This window comes from Catharus ustulatus, chromosome 5 (genome assembly GCF_009819885.2).
Source record: "Catharus ustulatus isolate bCatUst1 chromosome 5, bCatUst1.pri.v2, whole genome shotgun sequence".
Lineage (NCBI taxonomy): Eukaryota > Metazoa > Chordata > Aves > Passeriformes > Turdidae > Catharus > Catharus ustulatus.
This window is the reverse complement of record NC_046225.1, coordinates 52,512,079-52,527,844: the sequence shown is the minus strand read 5'-3', so window position 1 is coordinate 52,527,844 and position 15,766 is coordinate 52,512,079. Positions and strand designations below refer to the sequence as shown.

The following is a 15,766-nucleotide window of genomic DNA, read 5'->3' as shown; positions in this document are numbered from 1 at the left end:
TCACATTTAGTTCTTTATATAAAAAAACAAGGAAAAAAAAACCCCAAAACAACCAAATCAAACCCAAGATATGAAATATGGTTTATTTTATTAAACCTCTTGTGGTGTTCAGATTTTGTACCAGCTGGCAGCATTTGATGGCATAATGTCTCATGGTAGCTCCTATCAGGATCCAGACAACTGTAAATAAAACATTAAGAGCTTTTAGAAAGGTTTTAGCAGTGCAAATGTGAAACGGAAAGCATATAACCATTTGATGTTAATTTATCTGATTTTAATGCTAGACAGACATTAATAGTGCAAAGAATTTGCTTGATTTTACACAGGCAAGATTACTTAAAAATACCTTCGAACACAACAGCTCAACTGTACAACAAATGTAGTAAGTTGTTTTATCTCTCCAGGCACTTAGAACAGCCCCAGAAGTTTGGGTTTTTTTTGGAGGCTTGCAAATGTTTGGTATCTTGAGGATGATTTTTTAAAAAATGGATTTATGAAACTCACTTCATCTACATCCTCCCTCAAGCTTAGGTTCTGAAGGCACAAGTCACTGTCCCATTCGGCACAGGTGTTTTTTACTATGTATAGAATCACACACAGCTGAAATACATCAAATTCCTTTAGCAGTTAAAATTCCTAAATTATCCTCAAATCCTTGTACTCCAGTAACTCCAGTAACAAATGCCCACAGACAATGTAAATAGTTGTCCTTGTTAAACTGACCTGTTTACCAGCATTTACATTCTAACTGTTCCCAAGAGCTTCATATATAAATTGGGTGCTGTCCACTATTTTAGTGTCCAACCAGGAGGAACCTTGATCTGAGGTCTTCTCAGCCAGCACTGCAGCTTGCATTTGTGGTGCAGAGTATAGCATTGGAGAGATAGGTTTTCTCCATACAATAGCAAAATGCCAAGTTGATGAAAGATTGAAAACTGCTGTTGAAAGACCTAGCAAAATTCAAGTCTTATGATGCACCTTATGGCACCTTTTACAAACACAATTTCATCCCTGCTGGGAATCTGTTTAACCATGGCTGTGTTGAAGCAGATAAACCTTGTCAAGTCCCCATCTCTACAGCAAGATGTACAATGTATATTAAGATGATACCAACCTATGAGTTTTACTCATCTGCCTGCTGCACTGTTCCCTTCTCAGAGACATAGATACCATCCAAGAATTTTCTGATATCCTTGTTCTTGACTGTGGTGGCTTGCTGGATCAAGGCAGCTGCAGACAAAATGAGACCATTAGCACAAAACCAAAAGGTCCAAGCCAACCTAGTCTTTTCTTATGCTCCAGTATTTCAACTAACAAACAGGACTGTCATCTAAAGACAGGAATTACCAACTTTAAACCCTGTAAAGTCTAATGAAAATTGGATGCATTTCACTGAGCTCATCTTGGCAACTCAAGGCAGTGGCACTTCAATACTGCACACATGTACAACTGAAAAGCTGAAAAGTTTGGTGTCAAAAAGGTCGTAAGTACTACTCAAAGAAGAAGGTTCTGCAGACTTGTAAAGATATCTTTAAGCTTAGAAACAGAGTAAGGAATTATGAAAAGCAGTTAAGAGTAACTAGAGCAAAATAAAAATTTGGGCTCTTGTTTATCTCAGGGTTTGAGGTAAAGAGTTTGCTAAGCTGACATCTTCAGATAAAAGTTTCTGTACAATTTTCCATACATCTACTTTCACAAACCTGAATTGGAGACCAACTCAATGTCATTCCCTTCAAGGATCAGCTCATCTTTCTGGGCTTGAGATACTGCACAGGTAACACCTACAGAAAGGCAAACACATAATCCACACTGTTAAAGGTGTTAAGTGTATTAAAGAAACAATATTAATGTCCTGTCCCAATTTACCTATCTAGACACTAGTATTCAATAATAATTAACTTCTATGACTTTGTTGACGAGAGTCCCTCAAATCCATTCCAGAGTTGTCCTCCCTCACACAGTTTCAAAATTTAAAGATTAGTGCAAGCCATGCTCTGGAGTAGAAGCTAGTAAAGCGATACTCCTGCTTACCCATTACAACATTAGAGCATCAATCACCAACACTGTGTACAAGCCAGTGCTTTTGCCAGCATGGCTCTGTCAGCCAGGTGGTGCCATTTCCCACAGGCTTGTGCTCATTAAGACAAAACCAGAGTCACCCCAAACAAAAGCCATTAAAAACCACCTGCCCCATGCCATGTCATGTACTGTGTTTACACTAATAATGCTGCACATACTCACAAGGAGTAAACACGACAGTATTTGAGAATCTAACAGGAAACTTGAGTTTGTAAGGAGAGTAACAGAAGGTTTTACAGTTTGATCTATTTAATCAACAGGTATCAGATTCTTTTGCCAACCCTTTACAAACAGTAAATGCCAACTTAAAAAAAAAAAAATCAAACACAATAATCAAACCCAACCTTAATATCCCACAGTAAATCAAAAATCCTCTAACTCTGAACTGTTATCTACCAGTATTTTGGGATAAGTCTAATGCATTCCTCTACAGTCCTCCCAAAACATCATTAATCACATTAAATGTCCTTGCCCATACCCACACCAAGTGGAATTAGAAAAAACCAAATGGATAAGGGAAGTCTTTCCTACAGTCTTTATGTAACTCTGTTTATGACAGAGTATGAACTCTGTTTTGTTGCCTCCTTTTAGAAGTTTAACAACCTCCAACAAGTGCCTGCTTTTCTGTTAGACATTTACTGAAACTCCAGGTGTGCAAGATGCAAGAACAGCTAATAAGATGATAATTTTTAAGTTTATTGTGCATGCTCCTAGACAATCAGCAAATTCAAACTACAACACCTAAAAGCCCAAAACTATGATGTGGTACGAAACTAGTTCACGTGTAACATTTTAAAAAAGAAACACAAATCTAACACTAAGCACCCACAGGTTACCCCTTATAAACACTGCAGAGATTTCTGCTAAGTGATTACAGTAAATCCCAGAGTTCTTGTATTAGAGTAACTAACTCCAGACTGCTATTAGCTAGGTCTTGCTAGTAAAGATAAATTACAGAGGAATTATTAATAACAAACCTAAACAGTGGCAACAGTATCGTAAAAAGATTACATAAATTCAGACAAGCACATGCTGCTCCAACAATTATTCATCCTCTCCCATTCTCAGTGGCAGAGCATAAAGAAAACAGCTGGAAAGCCTAGTTAAAATCAGCAGAAAATGTCTCCAGAAACGCTCACCTGGCCTCATCCGCACTCGGCGAATGTACTTCTCTCCCAAGAAGTTTCGGATCTCCACAAGTGAGCCATTGTCCTGGATGACTACATTGATTGGGAAGTGAGCGTACACCGACCTCATCTTGTAGCGAAAGCCCTGGGATACAGGACATAACCGGACATTGAAAGCAGAACACACCCAAAAGGCAGGACACATGCATGAAGCTTACAGGAGAAACTAAAGCCAAGGTGTATCAACAACTTCTGGAAAAGGGCAGGAATGAGCCTGAGAGACATTAGTGCTTTCCTCCACCTGCAGAACTTGCCTGACAGCAAAGGCAAGACAGAAACAAAAGGAGAAAGAAGCTGCATCTTGGATGCTTAGAAATGCTCTCCCTCCATCAAGTACAAGGCTCTCACTGCAAGTAACAAAAAGGGCAGCATTATCCTGGTTCCAAACACAACTTACCAGAGTGACTCCCTTGATCATGTTCTGTACATGGCTGCAAATTGTGCGAACTGTTGCCAGCTCCTTTCTGTTACCCCACCACTTGTCAACACGCAGCTGCATCAAAAAACACATTAACAAAGCTTTCAGCTACACTTCAAAAACAGCAGCAAAATAATTCTGTGACAAATGAGGAGCAAAACTTTCAGATAAACGACTTAAAGCCCACCAAAGAAGACCACAGAATTATTTTGTTTCTTTGACAGACTACTAAAGGCCCATCTGGCTCCTGTTTTTTAAATCCTAACCCTCAGACATGTGACAAAAGTTTGTTATCTTCAGGTCTTGCCACTAACAAGTCTTCAAAAGAGTCGGGGTAGAAAAATATAGAATCTTGAACTAAAGGATGTATTAGCAACTGCTAAGCTTGTTAAAGTCTGCCTCCTATGCATAACCAACTTAAATAAAACACTGTGTGTGTATCCACTGTTTTAATGACACATTCAATCTTTGTGAAACAGAAGCTGAAATCAGTCACTCTTGATATTTTCTTATGCATATGTTTATCTATAGATCATCTACTCACCTAACGTAACTTGCAGTTTCTAGAAAGCCAATAAACTGATTTTTATCCTCTAAAAGGACCAGCTTGTAGAACAGCATACAACGATCAACCCCTTTCCCTGTAAGTGACTGTCAGTACAGAAGAATGCAATCAACACATTCACTCCCACAGCGCCCGAGGAGGCCCCATGCCTTCATCAGACCAACCTCTCTCAGAAAACGGGAATTAGCAAAACCTACCAAACAACACACTCGCAACTGAACATTTTCGGTGGCTCTCCATCACCACCAAAAAGTTTGTATGCCAACTATAAAGCTCCCCCCTGTCTCTGGGCAGCGAAACGGCCTGAGCAGCACTCACCTTCTTGTGCTTCTTTCCCAGGAGGGACAGTTCCACGTTGATGTGGTTAAAATCCCTCCGCAAGGTTCCTCGGGGCCCCTTCACAATGACCGTCCGGCCCTTCAGCGAAACTCCCACTGCGAAGCAAAGGCGGACATGTGTTACGGGCTGCGCGAATGGCACCGCCTGGCGCCTCCCGAACGCGGCGCGGACTGACCTTGCTCGGGGATGTCCACGGTCTGGTTGCTGAGGATGGTCTTCATCCTGCGAGAGACAACGAGAAACGCTGGAGGCTCCCACGGCCTTGTGTCAGCGGGGCCCCCACCCGCTCCTCCCCGGCGCGACCCGACGCCTCCCCCCGCGCTGCCACCGCCGGGCCCGGCTCAATGGGGCCTTGCCGGGAAGGCGCCATCCCGGGGCCCTCTCGGGCGAGGTGCGGGGCAGGAGGCGCCGGCGGGACCCAGCGCTGCTGCGGGGGGCTGTCCGCATGCGGGCGGGGCGTTGGTGGGCCGTGTACCGCGGATGATCGCGGATTATCCCGGTGATCCCGGTGATCCCAGCACCACCGCCCAACCTCACCTCCCAGCGCGCAGTGCCAAAAGAGACAGCGCGTGACGTCATCGCGTAATTGTAGCCGCTCCGGCCCTGTGACGTCATCGCGCCGAGGAGCCGTCCACTAGGCAAGAGTAGCCGAGCCGGCCGAGCGCATCGATCGGGCTGGGGGCCGCCATGTCGCTGCTGCTGCCGTGGGGCCGGTGCGGGGCCGCCGCCGCCCGGGGGCTGCTGGTGCCGCGGGGCCGGGCCCGGGTGAGTCGCGCCGTGTGCCCCGGAACCGCCGGCAGCAGGACGGGCCGGGCGGGCGGGAGGAGATCCTGCGGGACGCACCGCGGTGCAGGTGTTGAGCGGGTCTGTGGTAGTGGCGCGGGACAGCGCGGGGTGGCCGTAGGCAGAGCCCGGGAAGCAGCGTCCCAGCCCCGTACGGGCACAGCATCCTCGGGACACCGAGATCCGGCTCTGCTCCCACGGGACAGCGCCCGGCAGCCACCGGGAACCACGGCAACGCCGCTTCCTGCGGCCCCGAAACTCCGGAGTAGCCCACACAGTGTTATTTCACAGCGTCTGTCGGAGTAGCCCGCACAGTGTTATTTCACAGCGTCTGTTAGGTTAACGAGACCTCCGAGATCATCGAGTCCAGCATCACCTGGTCACCCACAGCACGGCACTGAGCGCCACATCCAGCCTTTCCGGAAGCACCTCCAGAGACGGTGATGCCACCACCTCACTGTCTAATCACCCTTTCTGGGAAGAAATTCCTCCTGATGCCCAAACTAAGCCTCCCTTGGTACAGCTTAAAATCATGGCCTCTCATCCTGTTGCTGGTTACCGGGGAGAAGAAGCTCATCCCCACCTGGCTACAGCCTCCTTTCAGGCAATTGTAGAGACCAGTCAATTCCCCCTGAGCCTCCTCTTCTCCAGGATAGACACCCCCAGCTCCCTCAGCTGCCCCTCATAAGCTCTGTGCTCCAGACCCTTCCTCAGCTCCAATGCCCTTCTCTGGACGCACTCCAGCACCTCAACATCTTTCTTGTAGTGAAGGCCCCAGAATTGGGCACTGGACACAGGATTTGAGGTGTGGCCTCACCGGTGCTGCGTACAGGAGAATTTTATGTTACACTGTGTAACTTAGTCTGGTGTTACGATAGATAAGTCTGTTTCGTGTGGTTTGAAATAAAAAAAAAATTATACATTTAACTTAAAAGCCATTGGGAAAATGATTGCACAAAGCATGTGTTAGCCAGCAAAAGGGCAAATTGTTGTTTAGTATATGATGCCAGCATGTTTGTTATTAAATAAATTACAATTTTGCTTGTTTTAGGTGTCAGGGAGCCATTTGTGTAACCAGTATGGAACATCAGGTTCTTTGCCAGGGGATAAAAAAGAGTTCCTGCAAAATGGACCAGACTTACAGGACTTTGTCTCTGGAGATCTGTCAGACAAGAGCACATGGGCTGAGTATAAAGGCAATTTAAAGCGTGAGAAAGGAGAAAGGTAATAGTAATTTTAAACAACTTAGTTGTTTCCCAGCACAATCTTGTACATTTAGTAATAACTACAAAATGTGTGCTATGTATCTTTATTACATTCTCCCCTACTGTTTTGCAAACTTAATGATTATTCAAGAAAGAATGCATGTCATTAACTTCAAATCCATAACAAAATGTGGAGATATGGTTGTATTTTCTTGAGTACCAGTAATTAAATTACAAATACACATCAGTAGGTGAATGTGTTGAAAAAGTACTACTGGTAGAGAAAACAAAAAATGAAGACTTAAGTTTAAACAATGTTTAAACCCTCATATTTTCAGTCATAGATTGATCTGACTTTGTGATAGCTGTGCGATATCCGCTGCCGTTAATTGGTGCAGTCTCCAGTGTTCAGGACACATCCACTGTTCAATCCCTCTGGAACAGTGAACAGTTTTTAACAACAGTTTTAACAACAATTCCCATGCTTGAGTTTTGGAATGATGATGAACAGGGAAGAGAAGTCTGGTCTGGCCATGAATGATGTTAACATTAATTGCTGAATTGCATCAGTTTTCAAGGGACCTTTCTTCGCTGGGATCTGTAACAAATTAAAACAAATCTATTAATAAAACTTACCATGTAAGTAGTTTATTAATCTTTGTTTGCTTTGTGTTATTCAGGCTGCATCTTCCTCCATGGCTGAAAACAAAGATACCCATGGGGAAGAACTACAATAAACTAAAGAATACCTTGAGAAGTTTAAATCTTCATACGGTAAGTCTGGCACCAACCAAGTGTTCCTGTAAAAATAAGGTAGATTTTACATTTTTGTCTGTAGAGGACAGGTAGAAATCGTGTCTTGCATGATCTTCAGTGCTGAAACCAAGCTCAGTGCTGATCCTTCTCGCTAACAGTGAATTTTACTGCTAAAGAATAAGGGTAAATCCAACAGATTTAGTGTTTTACCTACTGTGATTTTAAATACTAGGGTTTACTACTTACATCACCAGAGATTAGAAGCTGCTATATGCAGCTGTTTTTAATGGAAACACACACAATTTCAGAGTTGCATACTTGATTTTCATGAAAAGGAGCTGTACAGATTTCATTAATTGTACTTTCTAGATAGTAAAAAGCAGTGGGAATGTGTGGATGGGAGTTTTTCTTTTTTTTTTTCCCAGACAAAGTTCATGCTTTAATTAATCACATACTTTGTGAACATTTTATCAGTTCTTAAATTTAAAATATTAATAATAGTCTGTGCTAATTAATAAGACAGTTATGTGTCTGAGCAGTTTTTGCGTTTTCATGTAGAGAAAATAATGGTAATGGATATCAGGAAGCAGTTATCTCCCCACTGGCTTGTTAAAAACAGCAGGGAACTGTTAACCTCATTTATCACAGAAGGAATTATGTTTTGTTTGTAGGCTGCTATTAAAATCCATCAATAATATAATAATTATTTTCAAAAATAATATGGAAAAATCTAGGTACAGTACAGCCTTTCACCTTCAGGTATGTGAAGAAGCACGTTGTCCCAACATTGGAGAGTGCTGGGGAGGTGGGGAATATGCCACAGCGACAGCTACTATTATGGTAAGTCATTTATTGAGTTCTGTTAATGTCAGAGCTGTTTGTACTCTACTGTTGGATCTCTACTGTAGTGGAGTGGGTTTATTACAATAAATTTACTGTAAAGCACTGTCCTAGTTTTTTTCTGCTTATTGTTAGGATTTATCTGATGTAGCTTATGCAGCTGTTTCTCAGCTGAGCAATAGTGATATGTACTGTGTAAAGGTAGGAATGTCTTTCATGTTCCAGCTGATGGGTGACACGTGCACCAGAGGCTGCAGATTTTGTTCAGTGAAGACTGCAAGAAACCCCCCTCCGCTGGATCCACAGGAGCCTTACAACACAGCCAAGGCCATCGCGGAGTGGGGCTTGGACTACGTGGTGCTGACGTCCGTGGACAGAGACGGTGCGTGCCTTGGCTCTCCTCACCCACCCAGAGCTCTCATGGGTGTTCCCTAGCTACACACAGAAACTTTTATCTGCTCAGCTGCCCAACAGGACTCTTTCAAAGGAGACAAGTGTGCTGCACAGCTCCTACGTATTCTTAGGATTTCGCCGTGTCTGGTGAAATACAACAGAAATTACACTGTTAATATGCATTAATAAATACTACAGCACTAAATATTTTATAATTAATTTTTAGCAGAATGCGTGCAGATATACCATGTTCTATTACCTGGATAGCAAAAAGACTAATGTTCATATATAATACCATTACAGAACTTCCTTCCAAACACTAAATCTGGAATATACTATATCTAACAAAACTGAAAGTTGTATTTTCTTAAGGAAGTAGGAAGTAGCTCCCTTGTAGTAGCTCCCTTGTGGTGACACCATATTGGTGAGGAAAGCCATTGTAAAAACTCTTCAGTATGATGGAAAGTCCAGTGGCTTCAAAGGGGCTTAAAAGAGCGCTAATATCTACTTCTCAATTCTTGTACAACTGTTTTTCAGAGAAGAACCATAAATGGTAAAGCCATTCTGTGCTCAGGGAGATAGGGAACCTAGAGACGGGTAAATCTGAACTCTGCCAGACAGTCACAGTTAGACTTTGTGCAGAGGCTTGGTAGGATATTTTTTGTAAGCCCTTGGCATAAGCAGTGAGATGAGACTGAGGTTTGACTGCTTTATTATTTTGCATTTAAGGTTTGAATCTGATGGGTTTTTTGGCTTTGCTAATAAGTAAATACATTTATTGAACAGAAAGATTAACTGAATAATTGAAATGCTTCTAGATTTGCCTGATGGTGGGGCAGAACACTTCGCAAAGACGGTCTTGCATCTGAAAGAAAGGTATGTCATTGATGTATTACTGTTATTGTTAAAACTTTAGAATGGTACTGTGTGTAGGTCAAAGCTCCTTTAGCTGGGTTATTCCAGGGTCCATACAAATACAAAAGTCTGCCTCTAGCTTGTCTGTGGCCCCCCCCCCCTTTTTTTTTTCCTTCATCTTTCTCGTAGAATGGCCCCAAACTGTTTTGAATTTGTATGCATTCCAATTCATCCCAGGCCTATTTAAAGCTAAGCACTGGATTCTTTCTTTGAGCAGACAGCTGGTTTACCAGGAAATGAATACATTCTTCTGAGGTATGTTCATTCCTGAGACACAGCACAGTTAGGTAACACTGTCACCATGTGACTGAAGGAGTCTGCTTTCTCATTGCTTTTTATTTTGCCTCAGTGGCCATTTCCAAGCCTGTGATTGTACCTTCCTTCCTTTCCCTGGCTGTGCTGCCTTCACCCTATGTTGGTGCCCTGTATGCCATTTGACAGCACACTTCTCTACCTGCAGAACTCATTTGTATAACCTCATTTAAGTCTTTGTCTAGTGTATCTTGGAGCTTGAAGGATTCCTGCAGTTTTCCCCACCTGCCTTTTTGAGCTGAAATCAGGCTCCTGGACACCAAGACTAGATTCTATACTCAGTCTTCTTGTTCCAGTAGCAGAATTGTAGCTCCTATGTATTTTGGAGCTATGATCTTAAATAAAACATCGTGTGTTCAATTCCTGGTTTTACTGATGTGAGCTGAAATACAGCAAAAGCCAAATAATAAATACAAAGCGATTCCAACAGTGTCTGAAATAAAGTATTTGGAGAAATCTATTGGTTTAGAAGTATCCTGGATTAATTTTGGTTTGCTTATTCGAGTGTCATGTCTTCAGTTATGGGTTTTTTGGGGATTTTTTACTATCTCTTGAGTTTTTTAGCAACAGTGACACAAAATGCCTCAGGTGTGTTCCTTTTGTCTGTCGTTTTCAGGAATCCAAAAATCCTGGTGGAATGCCTAACTCCCGATTTCCGAGGGGACCTTAAGGCAGTGGAGAGAGTCGCCGTGTCGGGGCTGGATGTGTATGCCCACAACGTGGAGACGGTGCCGGCACTGCAGAGGTGAGCAGCGGCTCTGGCCGTGCGCGGAGCGGGGCCCGACCCGTTCCCGGCCTGCCCCGCGCGCGCCGCCGCCGAGCCCGCCGCCGCCGCCAGGGGGCGCGCGCGGGGCGCCTGAGGCGGGCCCGTCCCCTCGCCGTGTCCAACTGCGCGGCCCGAGAACCTCAGCGCTGCCGCTTGGCAGAAATGGCCTAAACGCGCCCGTCCTGGCGCCTCTGACTTCTGTGTGCCCTTCCACGTGTTCTTCCCCCTTGTGCTGGAAATGTGCGAAGGAAGGTCCGCGACCCCCGAGCCAACTTCGAGCAGTCAGTCCGTGTGCTGAAACACGCCAAAGAGGTCCAGCCCGGCGTCATTTCCAAAACCTCCATTATGCTGGGGCTAGGCGAGACGGACGAACAAATATATTCCACAATGAAATGTAAGTTGGTGTTGAAATTGATGCCAGAATTCACAGGTGTGAATTTTACGGTGCTGGAAAACAATTGTAAGCATGTTTGCGGCTGCATGCAAATCAGTTTGCTGGTACAGGAAATATTTTCTGTGTTCCATTGAAAAATGAAAGTTTGGTTAAAAAAGACTGAATTTCTGAAATATTTTGTCTTCTTGTAGCTTATAGATTGAATTTGACAGGTAAATCCACGATTTCCCTTGTGATCCTTCTGCCACTAACAAGGAATTTTGTTTTTACAGTATTGCGGGAAGCAGATGTAGATTGTTTGACTCTAGGACAGTATATGCAACCAACAAAACGTCATCTAAAGGTAAAATTGCCTTTAATTTAGAGGCAGAGTTATGGTCTGTACCTTGCACAGTCATCCTTACTCTAACTGCAGATGTTGGGAAAAATTTCCTTCCTTGTTTAGGCTGACAATGATTATCTGTTAGGGGCTCTTCACTAAAAATTACCTCAGCCATCTAACCCCTTCCATCTTCTGCAGACTTCCCAGTGCTAGTATCTGCTGTTAGCCAGGGAGGCAGCTGGAGCTGAGGCATGATTCTGGAAAACAAGAGCTTCAGTGTATGTCTCAAACATAACTGCTCAAGCCAGCACCCCTTCACTGTCTTACAAGCTCTCCCAAAATGGTGCCACTTCAGCTGGGAAATTCACCATCTTCTGCTTCTGCAATCTGTCCAGAAATTTGTTCTCTGTTCAGGTTTCACTGAATTAACTGTTAGTGAAAAGATTTGTAGGACTATTGTGGTTTTTCACTAACTTGGACAGAAAAAAAGGTTTGCTTGAAAGGCCCTTTCAAAAACAGAATAAAGAAAATGATAAAGCAACAACTAGAAATTAGATTCTGAACTTTTCAAGCCAAATATGTAAAGCAAATAAAATAAATTTGTTTGATAGAAACCAGAGCAAAAATGCAGTTGGTGACTTCACTGATGAAAATTTCGGAGTGAAAAATTTTGAACTTGCGATATAATTGTATTTAATTTCACTGTATGCTAGCTATAGCAATTTCCTTTGCATTAATACTTGAGTAAAATTAATTATTTTCCCCCAGGTTGAAGAGTACATAACTCCTGAGAAGTTTAAGTACTGGGAAAAAGTAGGAAATGATCTTGGATTCCATTACACTGCTAGTGGGCCTTTAGTGCGTTCCTCCTATAAAGCAGGTAAATTACTGAAAGGTACTGGATTGTTAAGCATCTTATTATACAAAACTGAAACAGTGAAGTAATGTGCAACAAAGTAAGGACACTTCATACTGTTATCTGTATTTCAAAAATTGTTTACACTATTTCCTGTAGGTCACCCAAATGCATCAGTATGACAGCAGTTAGTATTTGTACAATTGCAATGCTGCTTAACCTAATTTTTTTTCAAAACCTATTCTGTACTATACTTAATGTGTGAGACAGGATAAAGGATAACAAATTTTCAAGTTTTCCTTCACATTCTATCTCTTCTGAGTTCAACAAGGTCCTTGGTTGTTTGTGATGCAATTTTGTTGCTTTATGCAGAATTTATTTACAGTGCTTTAAAAATAGAGACACTTATGGCAGTGCTTTTTCTGACACAGCACTGGGTATGAAATAGTAGCTGATATGTAGTAGCTGTGTGTAGGTACAACATCCTGCTTTTTCCTAAGGAAAGAGCAGAAAAGACTCATCAGGGGTACTGTGCTGCTCAATCTGCTTTAATGCCAGCACAGATAAGATTTAGAGCAGGTTTCACTATAACTTGCTGATACTTCATGAAAGAGGAATTAAATTTTAATTAAATCAATTCACTTTTGCCTGTTGTAATGCACAAAGCAACAGAGCTATTTCATAAAACCAGATAGCAGGAAAACTAGGATTTTGGGAGTGGAGGGGTTTTGTGTTGGGTTATAGTTTTGAGGGTTTTTTAGATCCCTGCTGGAAATGCTGTTATATAGAATTGAATTCCTATAAAATAACTGGTGAAAACAGTTGTAGAATAGAACACTCACGTTAAATAAGATTGTATTCTTTTACCTTATTTTGTTGAAATATCTACAAATCATTTTGATATTTATTTTTTTCCTTTTAATTAGGTGAATTCTTCTTGAAGAATTTAGTGGAAAAAAGAAAGACAAAAGCCATCTGAAACAAGAGTGAACCTATTAAAAGCAGCCAGTTTTAAGAATGCTTTTTTCAGTGCATAATTATACTCAGTTCCAGAAATGCAGAAGAACAGATGGTGGCTATATGAATAAACTTACTATCTTTCCAGAATAATTTTTCCTCATCAAAACAAGATTATTTTACCTCAATTCTCCTGGAAAGGCTACAACAACAGAGTACTTCTAGTGTCCAGCAAAAAGACAGAAGATAGAATCAATTTTGAAAGTGATGGAACTGAGGTGGAAGAAATAAATATAAGCTGGGAACAAAGATTAGGCAGATTTGTAGGTCTGCTACAACAGTCAGCATTGCTGCAGTTAATACCTGTGAAGGTGCTGATAGTAATTTGAAAGGTACTGATACTTTGGTGTATCTTACTATTAGGTAACATAAGCTTGCAGAGGCTCTGGGACCTATAGGAGTTCTAAAGAAAGACTCTGTACATGATAATGCACCAGATTAGGGCTTTCTTGAACTGTGCCAGAGCAAGTGTAATGATACTGCTTCAAAAGATGGCATCTCTTGCCTGCATCAGAGAAAAACATCAGAGAAAATGAGCTTGTACCATTCTGCTAGCTAAAGCTTTTCCAGAGCTTGCATGTCTCCAAGTGTAAGCCTTGGTCTATATAAGGTATCAAGCTAAAGAAAACAAAATGTCCTTTCTGGCAAGACAATTAACCTTGTGTAGATACCATTAATTTAAAGCATTTGGAAAATCAGAGTTGGTGTAGGGGCATAAATGGAACTACCCCTAATTTATGTACATGACTGTTACAAACCCCACTGAGCTGCACAGATGCTTCTTTAGTACTGAGTATGCAGGACTGCTGCTATTCTGTACTGTGCTCCTGTTGCATGGCTATTGTCTTGTCATTAAAGGAAAGCTAAAACCCTAGTGGTTGTGTTTGGTGGGTCTGGTTACCTGCCCCTTGAGGTTTGGTCTGGCTGCTAAATCTAAATGCAGAGAAATGAACCACATTGTGGGTGAAACACGAAATCCACTGCATATCACATTAAGCTCAAGCAGAAATAAAAACATGGCATATGGTACATTAACAGGTCTACTTGCCTCTCTTTACAGCACTAATAACAATGATTATCTCTCCGTAATGCTCAGCTATGGACATTGAATACCATCTCTGAACTAACATCACCTGTATCTTTGTGAAGTTTTTGGGAAACATCCCAGGACTTTGCTATCTGGTCCCAAACTCTCATCATGCAGGTAATTCTATCACTGGCTGTAGTATTCTAAACTACTGGAATCTGTAGAAGGAGAGTGGACCCTGCACACTCACCAACTCAGCAAGATAATACATAGGAGAAGCTTGTATGAACATATTATACCACTGAGGCCAGTGATATGGCCTCATTCACAAAATCAAGTACAGCAATATTAAAGCATTATGAAGACAAAATTTTAACCAAGAAGGAATGTACTAATTCACTAGTGTAAGGGGAAGAGAAATGTGAGCCATGAAGAACAAAGGGGAAAAGGGGATAAACAAAAGAACAGCTGTTGTAAGGACAGAGAGACAGGCAAGGCTGCTTTTTTTAAATAAACAATATTATTAATAAATTTTAAATTAAAAGGTCTGATTGTTAGTCATGGAAAGCCTGGGTATATTTTGAGCCAAAAATGCCCTGCTTCAGCTAAAGTATACTTGAGTACTAGAGCAGGGGAAGGTTATCAATCATTGCAAGGGAATTCAACACTCCCTCCATGCAGCAGACAGAAGGTTGACACATCACCTTCAGGATATCCACATATTTAACAGCTGCCAGCCTTTATTAGAGGTCCTACTGTAAAGAATAGTTTTGACTTGCCTACAGAGCAGATTTAACAGAATATGACTAGCTTCTGCCGAGTTACTGCTCTTTCAGCATATCAACATAAGAAATACAGAAAAAAAACGAGCCATACAGCCATTATCAAACTGGAACAAGAGAACATTGCACAGCAACTTCCTTACAACGAGAAAAATAATGCTTCTTGAAACACAGTACAGGATTGCGTCATGCTAAAGTTAGCGTGTGAGTTGCTGGGTGGTTCAGAAGATGAGCTCATGCTCTTACACAACTATCTGCCAACTGTCTAGTACCCAGTGTCAGAACCTACACAGCTTTCCTAGATGCATGTTTTGCTGTGGATTCTTGTGAAAGTCATACTTCATAGATTGCTATAAAAAAGCACGCAAATACCCTCTCCAATGTTTGGGGACAAGCCCTGAAGGGCTTTGCCTAGTTACAAATTCCTGCTTGTACAGGCATCTGACTTCCCTTAGTGCCCATTCAGTTTTTCCATAACTACATGTTAAAGCAGCAAACTCTCACAAACATGCTTTTTGAAATTCAGCACAGGTTTCATGACTCTGTTTAGCTGAAGTTTCATTGGTGACATTTTCATTTTGTATGTCAATCACATCATTCTGTCAGTTTGTTTCACAAAGCAGCTATAAAATGTTTTATTAAACTAATCATCCTTACAAACAAGGAAAACATTAAACTGAGTTTTGGGAATAAGATTTAGAGTTGATACAGACACTTTAAAAGAATGAAGTCTTTTTGGTGTCATTGCATTGGTCTACTATATCGTCTGAAATGTAATTAAATGTTTCTTAGAGAATTGTTGCATCTTCC

At 41.9% G+C, this 15,766-nt stretch overlaps 2 protein-coding genes across 3 annotated transcripts; one reads left to right on the top strand and one right to left on the bottom strand.

The window, feature by feature from the left end:
• Positions 1-57: 57 nt before the first annotated feature.
• On the bottom strand, positions 58-5,181 carry RPL9 (ribosomal protein L9). Of its 2 annotated transcripts, none has more exons than XM_033060238.2 (8): positions 5,126-5,181; positions 4,764-4,810; positions 4,568-4,683; positions 3,664-3,759; positions 3,219-3,351; positions 1,701-1,781; positions 1,115-1,230; positions 58-180 (listed from the first exon to the last, which is right to left on the bottom strand). In XM_033060238.2, exons 2-7 carry the CDS (start codon positions 4,807-4,809, stop codon positions 1,124-1,126), a joined length of 579 nt encoding a protein of 192 aa, XP_032916129.1. In that variant the 5' UTR covers position 4,810; positions 5,126-5,181; the 3' UTR covers positions 58-180; positions 1,115-1,123. The 2 variants fall into 2 exon arrangements, with proteins under 2 accessions (XP_032916129.1, XP_032916130.1); XM_033060239.2 differs by lacking the exon at positions 5,126-5,181 and adding an exon at positions 5,064-5,082.
• Positions 5,182-5,275: 94 nt separating this feature from the next.
• Positions 5,276-14,182, top strand: LIAS (lipoic acid synthetase). Its single transcript, XM_033060135.2, has 11 exons — positions 5,276-5,353; positions 6,423-6,595; positions 7,257-7,350; positions 8,092-8,172; positions 8,398-8,554; positions 9,384-9,441; positions 10,409-10,537; positions 10,807-10,952; positions 11,225-11,295; positions 12,043-12,154; positions 13,057-14,182. Exons 1-11 carry the CDS (start codon positions 5,276-5,278, stop codon positions 13,107-13,109), a joined length of 1,152 nt encoding a protein of 383 aa, XP_032916026.1. The 3' UTR covers positions 13,110-14,182.
• Positions 14,183-15,766: the final 1,584 nt, after the last annotated feature.

What these genes read in the sequence shown, in the direction of transcription:
- RPL9 (XM_033060238.2), bottom strand. Translation starts at nt 4,809, where the DNA reads ATGAAGACCATCCTCAGCAACCAGACCGTGGACATCCCCGAGCAAG. An exon ending in TGGGAAAGAAGCACAAGAAG is followed by an intron (nt 3,760 to 4,567) that starts GTGAGTGCTGCT and finishes TTTTTGATGCAG; the next exon opens with CTGCGTGTTGACAAGTGGTG. An exon ending in TGATCAAGGGAGTCACTCTG is followed by an intron (nt 3,352 to 3,663) that starts GTAAGTTGTGTT and finishes CCTGTATCCCAG; the next exon opens with GGCTTTCGCTACAAGATGAG.
- LIAS (XM_033060135.2), top strand. Translation starts at nt 5,276, where the DNA reads ATGTCGCTGCTGCTGCCGTGGGGCCGGTGCGGGGCCGCCGCCGCCCGG. An exon ending in ACGGTGCCGGCACTGCAGAG is followed by an intron (nt 10,538 to 10,806) that starts GTGAGCAGCGGC and finishes AAATGTGCGAAG; the next exon opens with GAAGGTCCGCGACCCCCGAG. An exon ending in GCGTTCCTCCTATAAAGCAG is followed by an intron (nt 12,155 to 13,056) that starts GTAAATTACTGA and finishes CCTTTTAATTAG; the next exon opens with GTGAATTCTTCTTGAAGAAT.